The sequence below is a fragment of the Macrotis lagotis genome, chromosome 1, assembly GCF_037893015.1.
Source record: "Macrotis lagotis isolate mMagLag1 chromosome 1, bilby.v1.9.chrom.fasta, whole genome shotgun sequence".
Classification (NCBI taxonomy): Eukaryota; Metazoa; Chordata; class Mammalia; order Peramelemorphia; family Peramelidae; genus Macrotis; species Macrotis lagotis.
Window position 1 is genome coordinate 187,773,701 of NC_133658.1, and position 19,937 is coordinate 187,793,637.

The 19,937-nt window shown below is 36.4% G+C and overlaps 1 protein-coding gene across 2 annotated transcripts in view; it reads right to left on the minus strand.

Moving 5' to 3' along the window:
* Window positions 1-343: 343 nt before the first annotated feature.
* Window positions 344-19,937, minus strand: part of SHLD1 (shieldin complex subunit 1) — a 259,466-nt gene continuing 239,872 nt past the window's right edge. For both annotated transcript variants that reach the window (XM_074209505.1, XM_074209504.1), the window contains exon 3: window positions 344-7,797. In XM_074209505.1, the coding sequence (XP_074065606.1) occupies window positions 7,358-7,797 (440 nt within the window). In that variant the 3' untranslated portion in view covers window positions 344-7,357. The remainder of the gene's footprint in view (window positions 7,798-19,937) is intronic.

Sequence of the window (19,937 nt, forward strand, 5' to 3'; positions counted from 1 at the left end):
GTTTCAGTCATGCCTGATCCTTCATGAGCCCATTTGAGGTTTTCTTAGCAAAGATACAGAAAGGGTTTGCAATTTCCTTTTCTAGCTCATTTTACAGATAAGAAAACAGAGGCAAACAGGATTTGCAGCTATTAAGTATCTGAGGCTGGATCTGAACTCATAAAAATGAGTCTCCTGACTCCAGGCCCAGAATTCTATCCATTGTGCTGCCTAACTGTCCTCATACTCCTCATATTATTGTACAATACATAAAACTAAAATGACTTTAAATAATTTTAATCTGAGATTTTATGAAAACCTCTATTAGTTTCTCTATCATTTTGCTGGTCTAACATTTTAATAGCAGAAATAAGAAAAAGGTGTATAGTCACTCCTGCCAGGAGAAAGCTATCTCAGGGATCCTTTTCTTTTGCATATAAAATATTCATTTCTCTCATTTAGATCTATTTCAAATAGTGTTGTCTGTGCTCTTTCCTTCTTGATATTCTTTTGGACTTATCTGTGTACACAGAACATCTCTCTGCCTTCAGAAGAGTATATAAGATCCTTGAAGGCAGTTTTATCACAGAACCCATGTAAACTCCAACACAAAAGCACAATGCTTTGTACACAGTCAGCAATGAAAAAGAATGTTTGGTGAGTTGATTGGAAATGACTTGGGAAGTTCTTGCCTATGGAGCTTCCCAGAATTCAGAGTTTTTAATTTATAACGCTCTGTTTTTAAATCAACCCTCTATCCCATCCAAATAACATTAATTAGGTAGTTTTCTCTGCTTACAGAGGCAGAGTTCAACTAACTAATATTTGCTATTCCCTCTACCAAAAGTAGGACCACTGATAATTTCTTGATTTGCATCAGCGATTATTTCCTCCTTCAAAAGGTCAAAGAACCAACAAGGAGAAGTTCTAAACTGGATCTAACTTTCATCAACCTGGAGGAAATGGCTTCTAGGCTTTAAATCAGGGGATTCTTAGGAGAAAGTGATTACCCATCCCACTTTTTTTTTGGTAATAGAGGAGAGGTAAATTAGCATAGTAACCTGGAACATAGTAGGTAATTAATAAATGCTAATTGATAGAATACTATGACATTCAAGTTTGGGGAGGGCAGATTATAAAGAAATAAGAAGCCACCTAGCGTCTTTTAGGCATGTCAACCCAGGAAGAGTACAAAATTTTCTAGATTTGAGTTCAAATACTGCCTTACACATTTACTGGTTGTGTGATTTAGGGCAAATTAGTTGGCTTCTCTTAGTCTTGATTTTATCACATATAAAATGAACACAATAATCTATTGGGTTTGAAGAGTCAATTAGGAACAATTTCAATGAGGAGTAAAGGATCTGTGGATATAAAGGAAAATCAACGAAATTATGTTTTATAAGCACATGTCCAAAAGATGAAAGCTGGACAATTAAGAGAGGGTGAATACAAAATCATCACATTAGACATTAGCCCAGTAAGAATAGGGTCAGGGCTAAAGTTAAGAATTAAATGAATTTGGTAAGGAAAGCTAAAGGCCACAAAATATTTTTTAAGATTATACTGAGGAAAAGAAGAGGCACAAAGAGAATTACCCTGCAGCAAAGGGTGGATGGGAGATGACAATGGATGACCAAGAGAAATTTAAATCTCATTTTGCTTTTGTATCTTCTATCCTTTCCCCTCACCACCAAAAAAAATACCTTTGGAAAGGACAGCACAAAAAATGACTAACAGAGAGTTTTCACAATTAAGACAAGTAGGAAAATAGTAAAGCCCCTTATTATTCTAGATGAGTTGAAATCATGGAGTTTGAACTTCATCCTAGAGCAGTGTTGTCCAATTTAAGCAGAAAAATGGCCATTAAGCCATAATTAAAGATCCCCCAGGGCTATATAGTTTCTTAGAAAAGCACACATTTATAGATCTTTTTTTGTAAGGAAAGAGCAACACATTAAAATTAGACAGGAACTACTCTTGAATACAGTTCAAATTCTCAAGTTTCCTACTGCCTGTGGGAGTTTCCAACCATCTGATTTCTTTACTGAAGGTGCTGCCCAATAGAGCTGGAGGAAGATATGCAATCATGCTGAGAAGACTACAAATTTTTATTCTCTCTTCCGATCTGAGCCTTGACAAATCTTTTGGGCAAGGTCAACCTTTAGTTCCTCTCTATTGGATTCTCTACACCACTCCATAGAGGGTATTCTTTCTCTTCTCTCTTCAAGTCTCCCAAACCCTCACTTCAGCAAACTTCTTAGCTGAAGGTATTTTGATGAGAAAATCAATTCCATTGGCTGGTAGCATTCTCTCCTTTTATATACATTCCACATCCCCATTTTTTTCTCTTATTTTGGTCCTGAATAAAAAGGTAATCTTTTCCATTAAAGGACAAACTCCTTTACATTACCTTTTGTGTGGGAAGAATGTAACCACTTAAATAAATTTCAGCGATTTCTCAAGGTATGAAGAGAAAAAAACTTTATTGGATTCTTGGGAAGCAGACCCCACTCAGCCTTAAAGAGGGAGAATGAGGCAAAGGGACAAAAGACCCTAAGGGTCATATGGGATCCCCCCCCCACTGACTCATCCTCATTTTTGAGGAATGTGGTCTTCACAATCTTAATGCCTAAACTAATCTAAAGAAAAAAGCATTTAATTCACAGACAGGATTACCCTTCCAGCCCCAAGGAATGTATGGACATCCAAACTTCAACAGATAAAACAGGGTCAGTTGACTCTTTACATTTCTGTCATGATACCCCAGAAGTTGTCTGTCAAGGGAGGAGGGGCAGAAGACATAACACACAGTTCAACTATTTCTAATCTATAATATTGTACTGAAGAAATCTCAGGCCTTATCCCACTCACTTGGATCTCATTACATCCCATATCCTTCACCAGATTTTTCCTATAATCATCTCTTGTTTCCTCCCTAATCTTCAATATCTCCCAATCTTTATGTTCCTTCTCTGCTACTCTGAACACACCTAAATACACCACTTCTTTTTTGTTTTGTTTTGTTTTTAGGTTTTTGCAAGGCAATGGGGTTAAGTGACTTGCCCAAGGCCACACAACTAGGCAATTAAGTGTCTGAGGCTGAATTTGAACTCAGGTACTCCTGACCCCAGGGCCAGTGCTCTATCCACTGCACCACCTAGCCGCCCCAATACATCACTTCTTAAAAATTTCTCATTAGAGCTTCCCATTCCTTTAAGCTATAGTCTCATATCTCTCTGAGCTTTCACAGACAAAAGTCTAGAGAAGTCTATATATATTCTTTCTGCAATCACTCCTCTTACTTCTCACCCCTCGTAATATGGCTTGGGAATCATCATTGAACTAAAATTACTTTCTACACTGCTGAATCTGATGGCCTTTTTTTCAGTTAAATCTCCTTGACTTCTCTGAAGCACCACCATTCACCACATTCTCTACCATACTCTCCTCCTGGATAGTCTCTTCTCTCTTTTGGTGACACTAATCTTGCTTGTCCTTCCACTTGTTCAATTTTACTACAGTTTCTCAAGACTTATCAACCTTAATTGTGGTTGTAATTTAAGACTCTGACCTGGGTCTTCTCTTTTCACGATATACTATCATGCTTAGTGATCTTGTTCTCATCAGCTCTATGGATCTAATTATCATTTCTATCAAAGACAATTCCTACATCAGTCTATTCAGTCCTATTCAGTCCTTTTTTTAACTGAATTCCAGCATCACATCAACTTTACTGGATACTGTCCAAAACCTGTAGGCATTTCCAAATCAACACCTTTTCCAAAACAAAACACATTATCTTTCCCTCAAAACCCAGCTCCCTTCCAAAATTCTATATTTTTGTCCAGGGCACCACCATCATTTGAGTCCATTGGGCTCACATAGTTGATGACATTCTAGATTCCTCCTTTTCTCTGAACTCATATATTAAGTTAGTTGTCAAATTTTGAAATTTTTACCTGCAAATCATCTCTTATGAATTTTTCTTTTTGTTCATGCCCACAGATGAACTTATACAGATATGCATACATTTCATTATATACATTTATAAACACATAGTTGACCTATTTTTAAATAGATAAAATTTTATTTTATTCTTGTAGTAATTATGTAGGAATGTAGAAAATGATATAGTTAAGCATACTGAATGGTTAGCCACAAATTATAGGCATTAATGGTCTGATATTAACTTGGAGGGAAGTTTTGATTGGATTATCCCATGGATCTATATTTTAATAATTTTGTCAATGACTTGGAAAATCACATAGACCATGTTTATCAGATGTGTAGATAACCTCAATGGGAAGGGAGAACTGACACATGAGATGAGTCAGGATTCAAAATTATCTTGGTGGGCACTAGAACAGTGGCGATGAAATAGGACACAACTGAAAAAGAAGAATGAAATCTTATTTTGGGGTACAATGTCACATAAACAAGTTAGAGGTGACCTGACTAACAATGATAATATTGACATTTACATAGTATGTTAAAGATGCAAAATTTTTTAAATACATAAATTTGATATTTGCAATTCTACAAAATAGGCACTACAGATATTGTTATTTAACATTTTTGTTGTTCAACTGTTTCAGTTGTGTCCAATACTTCATGACTCCATTTGGAGTTTTCTTGGCAGATACTGGAGCAATTTGCATTTCCTTCTCTAGCTCATTTTAGAGATAAGGAAACTGAGGCAAACAGTTACGTGCGCTGCTCAGGGTCACAGAGCTAATAAATATCTGAGGCCAGGTTTAAAGTCAGGTGGCTAAATCTTTCTAACTTTAGGTCTAGTGCTTTATCTATTTCACCATTTAACTACTGAGAAATCCAGAATTTACAGATGTTGAAATTGAGGTTCATATAGCTAATTTGTCAAGGGTTACATAGTTATTAAGGGGTAGAAGGCAGTATTTGAACCTGGGTCTTCCTGACTTCAAATCCATCTCTCTCTATTCATAACCTGATAACGTCTTTCACCAAAATTTATCTAAAAATGTCTTGGGGTTTTGGGTGGATTATAATAAACTCAACATGAACCAATAGGAACTAGGTGCTATATCTGGGGTCAGAAAGATCTGAGTGTGAATCCTGCCTCAGACTCGAACTAGCTATGTGAGACTGAGAAGTCAGTTGGCTTTTCTTAGTATCAATTTTCCCTCCTATAAATATAGCACCATTTTAGGATTTCTGGGAGAATCAAACCAAAATATGTGTTAAGTGTTTTACAAACCATGTAAATGCTAGCCATTATATGGTAGTCAATAAAGAAAGGAATATGATCTTTGGTTGCATTAAGAATGAACATTATTCCCAGAATTAAGGGTCTAGTTCTGCTGTACTCTGCTCTGGTCAGACCATATTTGGAATGTCATAATCACTTCTGGGTGCCACTGCTTAGGAAATGGTCTTTGATAAGCTGAACAATGTTGAGAAGATAGTAAAGAGGCTCAAGTTTCTCTAATATGAAAATTAGCTAAAGGAACTGGTGGTGTTTTGTTTGGAGAAAAGAAGACTTGGGCAGATATAATAGTTGGTCTCAAATTTGGGAAGAGCTGCCAAATAGTAAAAGAATTAAATTTGTGTTGTTTTATCTCCCCAGAGGTAAGAACTGTCATCAAAGGATAAACGTTTCAATTGCAAAAAGGGAAACAGATTGATGGCAGGAATAAACTTTCTAACAAATAGAGCTATCCCCAAGGTGAAGAAGTTGTCTTAGTGAGTCTTTTAATGGAGGTCTTCAAGCAAAGGCTGGATGGCCTCTTATATAGATAAGTTGTGGTGGGAATTCTTTCTGGGTCAAGGGCTGGGAAAAAGTCTTGAAATTCCATTCAAAGCAGATAGGTTTTTGATCCTTTTAGCATTGTCTTCTTTTAAAAACTACACTTCTATTAAGCTTGAATACTTACATAATGAGCCTTTTGCAGAGCTCTTGGATTAGTAAAATTGGTACTGGGCCAACTAATTTTGACCTAGATCTTCTAAAATTCATATTCTTGCTTCCTAACTACATAGGACTATCAAAACCTCTGCTCATGATAAGAGATGTAATACTTTCTGTCAGCATAATTTCGTCTGAGGAGTATAAAGTTCAGTATTAATTTTAAAAAATGTTTCCAAATACCTGTATGGAGTGTTCTGTAAACACACCAAGGTTTACTTGAAATAATGTTTCATTTTTTTTAAAGCCCATGACAAACACACTCTGAAGTACTTGCCAAGCACAAACTAGGATCATCTGTTTGAAAAGGCACCAAGGAGATGTACTCCCCAACTCTGCTGGAAAGGGGCACTGTGGACAAGGAGCACCTGGTCTCTGAAAAGGTTACAGGAACATCCCACTGGGCAGTCATTTGTAGACAGACCTTATGGCAGCTTGAGAGAAGATAAACTAGCTAGCCTTGGAAGACCCAAGGAGATTGTTGGATAATTCTCTAATTGTTCAAAAAATGACAGAGGCCTCTGGTCTGTGATTTAGCATTTGGCAATAAAGAAATAAAAACAAAATGCTACCAGTTCAGTAGCTAATAGGGTTCCCTTCCCTTTTAACTAGAAATTGGCAGACTGATCAAACTGGGGCCTATTACATCATAAGTTAGCATATACATTTATTTGATGACAGTTGAAATTTACTTTGTTCTCTCCCTTTCCATTTGCAATATGACAGCGAAGAAAATAAAATTTTAATTGTTAAACTATAAAATTTCACATGTTCTTTCTACCTTAGACTCCTGAAAGAAGTACACATAACTGAAATATGCTAGAGTTTTACTCTGGTTCTTTATTGTAGTAGACAGAGCACTGGCCTTGAAGTCAGGAGGAACTGAGTTCAAATCCAGCCTCAGAACTTGACACTTACTACTGGGGCATCCTGATTCACATCTGGTCACTGGACTTAGATGTCTCGGGAAGAAAAAATGACGTTGATGATTTAGCACAACAACCCCTCACTCAAATCCATGTACTTGTTATGGCATCACTTCCCTAATGTCATGGTCTTCTTTCAAGAATGATGGACAAATGGTGGCTAGGTAGCACAGTGGATAGAGCACCAGTCCTGGAGTCAGGAGTACCTGAGTTCAAATGTGGCCTCAGACACTTAATAATTACCTAGCTGTGTGGCCTTGGGCAAGACACTTAACTCCATTTGCCTTGCAAAAACAAAAACAAAAAAAATGAAGGATAAATATCATCACATTTTTTATCATATGACTTCAGCTTTATTTCATTAGATGATATATCATACTTGAACATGCACAAATTTTTTCCATATAAATACCACTTCCTGTCTATTTTCATATCTTATGTAAGGGCACTTGAATTATCAGCTATCAACAACAAATTATATATTCACTTCATCTTTTCATTAGATGAATTATGTTTGTTTCATTTCATTCTTTTTTAAGAGAAAACTAATTACATCTTTTGAAAGTCCTGGGGTTGGCTTTTCTTTATCTAGAGATGCATTTCCTCCTTCCTCTGGATAGAAATGAACTTCTTTAGAATGATTTTGAATAACTGAATATCCATCTCGGTTTAAAATCACCTGGGCCATCTGGAAACTTCGGAGTGCATACTTTTGACTCTCTTTGCGGGTCAGTTCTGTGACTTTCTGAGAAAGGCGATGAGATGCTTCCACTGAAAGTGCATCCCTTGGAGGGGGTAGTGCCTGACCATATACTTCATAGAAATGATCCAGAGATTTCCTAAGTCCATTATCTTCCATGGTCTGTGGTTGGCTGGTCATGGAGTAGTTAAGCCAAAAGTTTTCACTGGTCCCAGGATCATTCTGTCTTGAATTTAAGTTACTAGATTCTAAAAAAATAAAACACAAAACAAAAAAAGAATTGATTTCACATTAAAAACATATTACCAAGAAAATCAAAATCAAACTATGCTTCTTGGTTTCAAGTTTTCCTATGTCATCTTTGCCCCATTGTTATCATGATGCTGATATAAACTAGCAGTGATTCTTGAATACTCTCCTTTTGTATTCCTAAACTGATATGATCACTCTTTGAATTGCCAGGGTAAGATGTTAAAGATATCCTATAGAAAACTTAAACACAATATGTAAAACTGATCTTATTATCTTTCCCCTTAATCTTGCTCCTCTTCTAACTTTCCTATTGCTGTTCAGATCCACCCTGTGACCCAGGCTTCCAAACTAGTTATCATTCTTGACTCATTTTCTCACCCATATCCAATAAGTTGTCAAGTCCCATCTTTTCTATCCTCATAAAGTCTCTCAAATATGTTTCCTTCTTTCCTCTTGTCACTGCCATCACCCTAGTGTAGGTCCTTATCACCTCCCATCTGGACTACTGCAAAAGTCTGCTGGTTGATCTCCCTGCCTCATCTCTCCCCCTTCAGCCCATCCTGCACCTAACCCAGCCATCTCATTGATCTTCCAAGCAATGTAGGTCTGTCTGACCATGTTATCCTCCTAATTAAATAACCCCCTGGGTCTCCCTATCATCTCCTGGATTAAATATAATTTTCTCTTTAGGGCACAGAAAACCCTTCATAAATTAGCCTAATCTTCTTACACCTGGCCTTCTTGCTCTTCCTTGACCAAGGTACTCCTGATACCAGGCATTTTTGCCTCTGGAGTCCTCCATTCCTGGAACTCCCTCTGTCACCATCTCAGTATCCTGACCTCCTTGGCATCCTTCAAGTCCCAGTTAAAATCTAACGTTCTATGAGAAACCTTTTGAAGCCACATTACCACTTCTGTCTACCTTCCCTATCTAAATTATCTCTAATTTATCCTTTCTTTATTTTTGCATATAGTTGTTTGCATACTGATTCTCCATTAGACTGTGAGCTCACTGAGAGCAGGAGCTGTCTTTTGCCATTCTTTTATCCCAAGTGTCAAACACAGTGCATGGAACATTATTGGGCTTAATAAAATGCCTGTTAACTGATGATGATAGGATGAGAGAAAGTGATGATATTACTACTACTACTACTCTAGTGCTGCTGCTGTTGCTATTATTGAGTATTACTACTATTACAACTACTACTATTATTTATTATTGCTACTATTACTACTACAACTGCTGCTGCTGCTACTATTATTTATTATTACTACTATCACCACCACCACCACTACTACTACTACTACTACTGTTGCTGTTGCTGCTATTACTTAGTATTATTATTATTATTACTGCTACTACCAGTGCTGTTGCTGCTGTTATTACTTATTACTACTACTACTGCTGCTGCTATTGCCACTACATACTACTGTTGCTGCTGCTGCTGCTGCTACTACTACTACTACTACTACTACTACTACTACTACTACTACTACTACTGACTAGCATTTTATATGGAGCCTACTCTGTAGTAAGTATGGTGATAAGTACTTCACTAATATTATCTCATTTAATCTTCACAACTCTGGGAGATAGGTGCTATTATTCTCCTAATTATCACTTAATAAATGGTGAATGATTATTCTGATTCTATGATGGAGGAAATTGAGACAAACAGTTTCAGTGACTTGCCCAGAGTCATTCAGCTGGCAAATGGGCAATTTTGAACTTGGGTCTTTCTGACTCCCAGCCCAGTGCTCTAAACACTGTGCCAAATGTTTAATAAACATTTAAAACTGGACAAGTGGTATCTCAAATTCAGAGGCTTATAAATTTAGAACTAGAAGGGGCCAGAAAGGTCATGCAGTCTTTTACTTTAAAGATGACAAAGTGAGGTCTAGGTGGGCTTATAGGTGGGAAATAGTAGTATCTGAAGTGGGATTTGAACTCAGGCTTTCTGACTCCAGATCTAGTGCTTTTTCCATTGTTCTAAAATGACATTTTAATTAAGCTAGGAACTTAGATCAGAATCAGATTAAGTTGTGATTAAAACAGTTAAGCGGTGCAGATACCTAGTTATAGATATCTAGTTTTTTTTCTTTTTTGAAATTTAGGACATTATTCTTAAATAAAAATTTTCAAAGCATGGTCTGAAGAATCATGGCGGTCCTTCCAGAAAGTTGACAAAGTCAAAACTATTTTCATAATAATTTGAAGTCATTATTTGCAATTAAAATTCTCCCTTTTTGAACTGTACATCTCTGCAAGGCCAGATTTTTTTCATATGCTTACTTCATCTCAAAATATTGAATGCAGCAGCATATTTGAGAATATAACTGTCTTCAGCTAAGCCAGACATTAAGAGATTTGCAAAATTATATAAAACAATGCCACTCTTCTCACAATTTTTTTTATTTTGTAAAAGTTATTTTCATAAGATATGTTATTTATGTTAGCATGTAATAGGTTTGTTATTGCTATTTTTTTGGTCTTATCAAGGTAATGGGTTAAGTGACTTGCCCCAAAGTCACAAAACTAAGTAAATATGAAATATCTGAGGTTGGATTTGAACTCAGATTTTCCTGACTCCAGGGCCAACACTCTATTACTATGCCACCTAGCTGTCCCTATTATTGTTGTTTTAAAGTAAATATACAAACATTTTAAAATTAATTTTAATTAAATTTAAAAGTAATTATTTTTTCAAGAAACCAATTATTTTAATTCTTACTATGGTAAAATATTGGTAGATATAACCTACATAAACAAAAATACTCAGGGAAGGTTAATAATTTTTTTTCACTTCAGCTGAGCTTATTAATTTTATGATATGATTATATAATTTACAAATCACAGCCAAGTTTATTAAAGATCATGGAGAAGCCCAGTGCATCAGGACAAAAAGATGACTGTTCCATTATATACAATTCAGAGTGAACAGAATTTGAAAGATTTAAGTAATTTACAAATTACAGCTAAGTTTAATGATCCTGGAGAACGCGAGTGATAGGACAAGCAAGATGACGGTCCCTGTATGTACAAAGATGGAGTGAAAGTCACTACAGCAGAATTTGTTAATCTTATGATTTATATAATTTATAAATCACAGCTGAGTTTATTCACAATCATGGAGAAGCCCAGTGCATCAGGACAAAAAGATGACTTTCCGGTATAGAGTGAAAGTCACTATAGCAGGATTTATTACATTTATGATTTATATAATTTACAAATCACAGCCGAGTTTATTAACAATCCTGGAGAAGCCCAGTGCATCAGGACAAAAAGATGACTGTCCTAGTATATAGTGTGAAAGTCACTATAGCAGGATTTGTCACATTTATGATTTATGTAATTAAGAAATCACAGCCTAGTTTATTAAGGATCAAGGAGAAGCCCAAGGGAGTCAGGACAAGCAAGATGACTGTCCTGGTCTACACAAAGATGGAGTGAAAGTCCCCACAGCAGAATTTATTGATCTTATGATTTATATAATTTAGAAATCACAACCAAGTTTATTAACAATCACGGAGAAGCGTCAGGACAAGCAAGACGACTGTCCCTAAAGACAAGAGTGCAGGTGTCCGGCAGGGGATCACTGCTGCTGAGACATCCGGTCTTGCTCCTGTCTGGCTTTCAGCCCCAGCAGCTAGGTTTGAAGCTCGCCACATTTTGGGGGGACTTTAGGGATGGTCAGGTCGAGCCTGTAGTAGCGGTGCACCGCTTCAGCCCCGGCCAGCATGGCTGCCACGCTGGCTGCCATCATCTTCAGGTAGGAGGCGAAAAAAGGGGAACTAACAGAAGGAAGGGAAGGGAAAAAGGAAAAAAGGGAAAGGGGAAAGAAAGGGGAGGGATGGATATAGGAGGACAAACACTGAAGGGGCTGGTATTCAGAAAGAAAATACTGGGGAATACAGATAAGGGGGAAGGGGAAAAATACAAACAGAGGGAAGATAGCATGAAGGGCAATAAAGAGTTAGTAATTATAACTTTGAATGTGAATGGGATGAACTCTCCCTTAAAATGTAAGTGAATAGCAGAGTGGATTAAAAATCAGAATTCTAAAATATGCTGCTTACAAGAAACTAATTTGAAGCAGAGAGATACATATAGAGTAAAGGTAAAAGGTTGGAGCAAAATATATTTTGCTTCAGCTGAAGTAAAAAAAGCAGGGGTAGCAATCCTTATCTCAGACAAAGCAGCTGCAAAAATAGATAGTATTAGGGGCGGCTAGGTGGCATAGTGGATAAAGCACTGGCCTTGGAGTCAGGAGTACCTGGGTTCAAATCCGGTCTCAGACACTTAATAATTACCTAGCTGTGTGGCCTTGGGCAAGCGACTTAACCCCATTTGCCTTGCAAAAAAAAAAACCCCTAAAAAAAATAGATAGTATTAAAAGAGATAGGGAAGGAAACTATATCCTCCTAAAAGGTACCATACACAATAAAGTGATTTCAATATTGAATATACATGCACCCAAAGGGACAGCATCCAGATTCTTAGAGGAGAAGCTGAAAGAACTACAGGAAGACATAGACAGCAAAACTCTACTGATAGGAGACCTCAACCTTCTGCTCTCAGATTTAGATAAATCAAATCATAAAATAAACAAGAAAGAAGTTAAGGAGGCAAATAGATTGTTAGAAAACCCAGATATGTTAGACTTATGGAGGAAATTGAATGGGGATAGAAAGGAATATACGTTTTTCTCTGCAGTACATGGAACTTATTCAAAACTTGACCATGTACTAGGGCAGAAAAACCTAATGATCAACTGCAGATAGACAGAAATAGTGAATACATCTTTCTCATATCACAATGCAATAGAAGTCATATGCAATACTGGGCCAGAGAGATATAGACCCAGAACTAATTGGAAACTGAATAACCTCATTTTAAAGAATGAGTGGATGAAACAAATTATAGAAAGAATTAATTATTTTATCCTAGATAATGACAATAATGAAACAACATACCAAAACCTATGGGATTTACTCAAAGTGACTGTCAGGGGATATATTATATCTTTAAATGCTTACATGAATAAATTAGAGAAAGAAGAAATTTATGAACTAAATATGCAACTACAAAAATTAGAGAAAGAACAAATTAAAAATCCCCAATTGAATACCAAATTAGAAATTTTAAAAATTAAAGGAGAAATTAATAAAATCAAAAACAAAAAACTATTGAATTAATAAATAAAACCAAAAGCTGATTTTATGAAAAAAACCCAATAAAATTGATAAACCTCTGGTCAATTTGATTAAAAAAAAGAAAGCAGAAAACCAAATTGCTAGTATCATAAATGCAAAAGGTGAACTTACCACCAATGAGAAAAAAAATTAAAGTAATAATTCAGAGTTATTTTGCCCAAATCTATGCCAATAAATTTGACAATCTAAGTGAAATGGATGAATATTTACAAAAAATATAAGTTGTCCAGGTTAAATGAAGAGGGGATTAAATACCTAAACAACCCTATCTCAGAAAAAGAAATTCAATAGGCCATCATTGAACTCCCTAAGAAAAAATTCCCAGGGCCTTATGAATTCACAAGTGAATTCTACCAGACATTTAAGGAACAATTGGTTCCAATTCTATATAAACTCTTTGGGAAAATAGGGGAAGACTGAACTCTACCTAACTCTTTTTATGAAACCAATATGGTGCTGATGCCTAAACCAGAAAGAGTTAAAACAAAGAAAGAAAATTATAGACCTATCTCCCTGATGAATATAGATGCAAAAATCTTAAATTAAAATTTTAGCAAAATAATTACAAGTTATCACTGGGATAATACATTTTGACCAAGTAGGATTCATCCCAGGAATGCAGGGTTGGTTCAATATTGGGAAAACTGTTCTTATAATCAATTATATCAACAACAAACCTATCAGAAATTATATGATCATATCAATAGATGCTGAAAAAGCTTTTGACAAAATACAGCACCCATTCCTACTAAAAACACTAGAGAGTATAGGAATAAATGGACTATTCCTTAGAATGATAAGCAATATCCATCTGAAACCATCAACAAGCATTATATTCAATGGGGAGAGGCTAGAGGCATTCCCAATAAGATTGGGGTGAAACAAGGATGCCCATTATCACCACTACTATTCAATATTGTATTAGAAATGTTAGCTTCAAGGGGTGGCTAGGTGGCACAGTGGATGAAGCACTGGCCTTGGAGTCAGGAGTACCTGGGTTCAAATCCGGTCTCAGACACTTAATAATTACCTAGCTGTGTGGCCTTGGGAAAGCCACTTGACCCCATTGCCTAGCAAAAACCTAAAAAAAAAGTTAGCTTCAGCAATTAGAGAAGAAAAAGAAATTGAAGGAATTAGAATTGGGAAGGAAGAAACAAAACTCTCACTCTTTGCAGATGACATGATGGTATACCTAGAGAATCCCAAGAAATCCTCTGAAAAACTACTAGAAACAATTAGCAATTTTAGCAAAGTTGGAGGATATAAAATAAACCCTCATAAATCCTCAGCTTTTCTATATATGACTAGCAAGATACAGCAGGAAGAGCTAGAAAGAGAAATCCCATTCAAAGTAACCTCAGACAATATAAAATACCTTGGAGTCTATTTGCCAAGGCAGACTCAGAAACTTTTTGAAAACAATTATAAAACACTTCTCACACAAATTAAATCAGATTTAAATAACTGGGCAAACATCAAGTGCTCATGGATAGGTAGAGCTAATATAATAAAAATGACAATTCTATGAAAACTAAGCTACCTGTTTATTGCCATACCAATCAAAATTCCAAAAAATTACTTTAATGAGTTAGAAAAAAGTTCTAAGTAAATTCATATGGAGAAATAAAAAGTCAAGAATTTCCAGGGATTTAATGAAAAAAGTACAAAGGAAGGGGGCTTAGCCATACCTGATCTAAAATTATATTATAAAGCATCAGTCATCAAAATTGTCTGGTATTGGCTAAGAAATAGAGTGGTAGACCAGTGAAATAGACTAGGTGCAATAGAAGGAAATGATTACAGTAATCAGCTGTTTGATAAACCCAAAGAGTCCGGACTATTGGGATAAAAACTCTCTTTGATAAAAACTGCTGGGGAAAATTGGGAGTTAGTATGGAAGAAACTTAGATTAGACCAGCACCTCACGCCCTATACCAAGATAAGATCCAAATGGATACAGGATTTAGACATAAAAAACAATACTATAAGCAAATTAGAAGATCTAGGACTAGTTTCCCTGTCAGATCTATGGAAAGGGAAGCAGTTTATGACTAAGGAAGAGATGGAGAACATCACTAAAAACAAACTAGAAGATTTCAATTACATTAAATTACAAAGCTTTTGCAAAGACAAAACAACTGTAACGAAGATCAAAAGAAATGCAGTAAACTGGGAAACAATCTTTACAACTAATGTTTCTGACAAAGGACTCATTCTAAAATATGCAGAGAACTGAGTCATATTTTTTTTTAAAAAAAATCCATTCCCCAATTGACAAATGGTCAAAGGATATGCAAAGGCAATTTACAGATGAGGAGAATAAAGCAATCCATAGTCATATGAAAAATTGCTTTAAATCATTACTTAATAGAGAAATGCAAATTAAAGCTTCTCTGATGTACCTCTTCACACCTCTCAGACTGGCCAATATGACCAGAAAGGATAATGATCATAGTTGGAAGGGTTATGGGAAATCTGGGACACTATTACATTGTTGGTGGAGCTGTGAACTCATCTAACCTTTCTGGAGAGAAATTTGGAACAATGTCCAAAGGGCAAGAAAAATGTGCATACTCTTTGACACTTGGGTCTATACCCTGAAGAGATGATGAAAAAGGGTAAAAACATCACTTGTAGAAAAATATTCAAAGCAGCCCCGTTTGTGGTGGCAAAGAATTGGAATTTAAGTAAATGTCCTTGAATTGGGGAATGACTTAGCAAATTGTGGTATATGTATGTCATGGAACACTATTGTCTATTAGAAACCAGGAGGGATGGGAATTCAGGGAAGCCTGGAGGGATCTGCATGAATTGATGCTGAGCGAGATGAGCAGAGCCAGAAAAATGCTGTACACCCTAACAGCAACCGGGGGGCAATGATCAAGCTTAATGGACTCTCTCTTTCCATTAGTGCAACAATTGGGGACAATTTGGGGCTCTCTGCAATGGAGAAAACCATCTGTATCCAGAGAAACAACTGCAGAGTTTTAACAAAGACCAAGGACTATTATTTTAAATTTGGGGAAAAAAAACCTGATATCTTATTGTCTGATCTGGCTATCTCTTATACTTTGTGTTTCTTCCTTAAGGATGCGATTTCTCTCTCATCACACTCAATTTGGACCAATGTATACCATGGAAACAATGTAAAGACTGACAAATTGCCTTCTGTGGGGGGGGGTGGGGGGAGGGAAGTAAGATTAGGGGAAAAATTGTAAAACTCAAAATAAATGAAATCTTTAATAAAAAAAATAGCAGGGAAATATTTGACAAATTCAATTCATTGCCATTCAGCAAAAATGTATTAAGTATCACTTGTGTGCAAAGTACCATGGTAGTTGCTATGAGTACAAAGATAGAAATAATTAAGCAGCACATATTTTATATTCATGTACATTGATAATAGATATTTATTTATTTATTTATTTGCTTGTTTGTTTATTAAGACTTAGGTAGGGGCGGCTAGGTGGCGCAATGGATAAAGCACTGGATAAAGCACTGGCCCTGGAGTCAGGAGTACCTGGTTTCAAATCCAGTCTCAGACACTTAATAATTACCTAGCTGTGTGGCCTTGGGCAAGCTACTTAACCCCGTTTGCCTTGCAAAAACCTAAAAAAAAAAGACTTAGGTAGGTGGTACAGTAGATATAGTGCAGAACTTGGAATCAGAAAACCTCAGTTCAAATCCAGCCTAATACATTTATTGTCTATGGAACCCTGGGCAAGTCATATAACCTGTTTGCCTCAGTTTCCTCATCTGCAAAATGGGAATAATAATAATAGTACCTCCCTCTCAGACTAAGGATCAAATAAAATTATACATGCAAAGTGCTTTCTAAACTTTATAGTGCTGTATAAGTTAAAATTCTTATTATCTTATCTTTGTCCTCCCCTCCCCCCCCAAAAAACCCAAACTAGGGAGGAGTTAAATACTATGTTCAAAGGAAACTCATTCAAATCCTGACAACTCCAAATGCCAGGAAGTTTTTCTAGGATTAAGCTGACACTGAACCTTTCTCCAGCTTCAATTGTAAGCGGCATGAATAAGTCAGGAGTTGTAAAAATATAATTATCGAAAAACTGGTCAGCATATTGATATTACAAACTCTATTTGGTTCTGGAATAGTCATTTGGAATCCAATGACCATAAATCTACACCAAAAATATAGTATCCGAACATTATATTTTATCCAAATTTGAAACAGGATCCAATCCTTTGCATTATATGAGAAATTTACTTCCTGAGAAATTTCAATCTATTATAGGCAAAATTTTCCTATGGACCACACAATCTTATTTGGCTTATTTTTCTCCTCTCAGTCCTGAAGTTACAATATGGGTTGAATCAGATGTCACATCATGTTCTTTTTTAAAAGACTGTCCTCAGTCCACTTTAATCTTTGATCTCTTCTTAAAAATCTGCTTCATTTCCAGTTCTAAAATCACTCTTGTCATCATGAGTCAATTTAAAGGCAATCTAGAAAAAAGCTCATGTGTTCCTTTTCATATCACTAAATGCCTCTTCACCAACAAAACCAATAAAGAGAAGGACCATGGCTCTTTAATGATCTGCTCCCATGTGGAAGTGGTGTCTATGGGGAAGGTTAATGCATCTTCAAAAAATCAGCCAGCTGTGTCTCAGAGATATATGTTCACAGATATTTTCAAATTACTACTTTGAAGATAGTGAAAAGGAAGGAGATAGCTAATGCTAAAAGTGGGCAAGGTTGCTATACTTTCCTTGACAGAAAGGCTAACTTCATTCCCTTTCATTGTCTTATTAATTCTCTTCACTCCACCTTCTCCCATCTTTTTAGGTCTCTCCCTCCCTTCATGCTAACCTTCATTTCTACAAAACCATACAAACATAATATAATGGACCTCTTCCTTTTACCTTTGACCTCGCCTTTGACCTAATCCAATGTTCCTGGAATGATCCTGAATTTAACTCTTCTACTGACAGAAACAATCACAGATCACATTTAGAAAGTAGTAAGGCTAAGATTTTGTTTCCCTTTCTATTTCAGAAGGGGTAAGATTTTTTCCCCTTCTTTTCAGTTTAAGGATGTTTGAAATATTTGTGTGAATAGAAATATGACACTATATTAAGGCTTCCTTTGAATGCAGATCCATCTAAATACGACATCTAGGAAAAATAGGAAAAAAAAACAGAACAATGGCAGAAGGGCAGAATGAAGCAGGTGAGTATTGAGGTTTCATGTAGCCTAAGAATGAATTACACATGTACCTAAAGATCAAGGAAGAATAAATGATTATCAAATCCTTCAATGGTTAACCAAAGTCACAGACTTAGGAACACAATGCTCAGTAGGTCCAGGATTGAACACCCTAACAAAATTATTGAAAGAACTCTATATAGGATGTGCTGCCACTCCCAGTAAAAACCAGAGAAGAAATGGATTCTCCAAAGGGCTAAATGTTCTTCCACAACCTTTGGACACAGCTGTGGCTGATTGCTCAAGATGGTGTCATCCAAATCCATCCCACTCCCTAAGATGTGTCCTCCAATTCCTCTCCTTCATGCTCCACTCTACCTTAGGTGAGAAGACTGAATAAACCAGATGAAGTTCATGATGAGGTCCCTGTTCAGGGCAGTTAAAGGTGTAGCTGTCAAGAATCCTGCAAGGTCTTATTACTCAGTTCTTTGGCTGCTGGGCTCTGGCCATGCTAGTACAGCCTCATGATACCCCAGCTATTTAAGGACAGCCTCTCAGGCACATTCAGTCATCATCACTCCTCTTCCTTCCAAGACACGTTCAGGAGCAGAGCCTAGAGAAGGAGAAAAGCCAGGAAGCCACCTGAGCTCTCTCCAGTTTCCTTCAAAAACAATGTTATATCAAGTCTCTAAATGGATTTGAGAGTGACAGGATCCACAGAAAGACAGAGTGAAACAAATGTCTGGTTTAAGATTACTTAGAAGAGGGGCAGCTAGGTGGCACAGTGGATAGAACACCAGCTCTGGAGTCAGGAGGACTGAGTTCAAATCCGACCTCAGATACTTAATAATTACTTAGTTGTGTGTTCTTGGGCAAGCCACTTAACCCCATTGCCTTGTAAAAACAACAACAAAAAAGATTACTTAGAAGGATTTTAGGATAAAAGGGGTGAGCAGTCTGGCTGGATGGTGTCTGAACAAGTCATCACAGATAAATAACCAGGGCCCTGCAGTCCTGGCCCAGCAGAAGGCAAAATTATAGCCTGGAACCCTAGCACAGCAGCCAGGACTAAGCTGGGTCCCTGAGGCCTGGCACAGAAAGTACACCATGACCAGGCCCCTGGCCCCCAGTGCAGGAAGCATGAGACAAGCTTCCTGGACACCATGAGCAGAGCTTAACATTAAAAATCATGAAATGGATTAAAAATAAACAAAAATATAAAAGGGCCATAGATAGCTACTATGGCAAAAGGGAAAAACAAAACACTAACTTGGAAGAGGACAACAAAGTCAAAATGACTACATGCATAGCCTCAAAGGAGAATATGAATTGGTCTCAAGTCCACATAGTTCTCTTGAAAGAGCTCAGAAAAAATTTTTAAATCAAGTAAAAGAAGTAAAAGAAACATTGGGAGAAAAGAGAAAATGAGAGTTATTTGAAGGAAGTAAACAATTTCAAAAAGCAAGCACAAAAATTGACTAAAGAAAACAATTCTTTAAAAATAGAATTTAGCCAAATGGGTGAAAAATCTATTGAATAAAAAGATATCCTTAAAAAGTAGAATTGATCAAATGGAAAGGAAGGTATAAAACTGAAGAAAATAAATCTTCAAAAATTAGAATTGGGCAATGAAACATTAAGAATCAAATAAATTAAAAGAATGAAAAAATAGAAGAAAATTTAAAATATTTCACGGGGGGGGGTGGAGCCAAGATGGCAGTGTGAAGGCAGGAATTCCCAGAAACT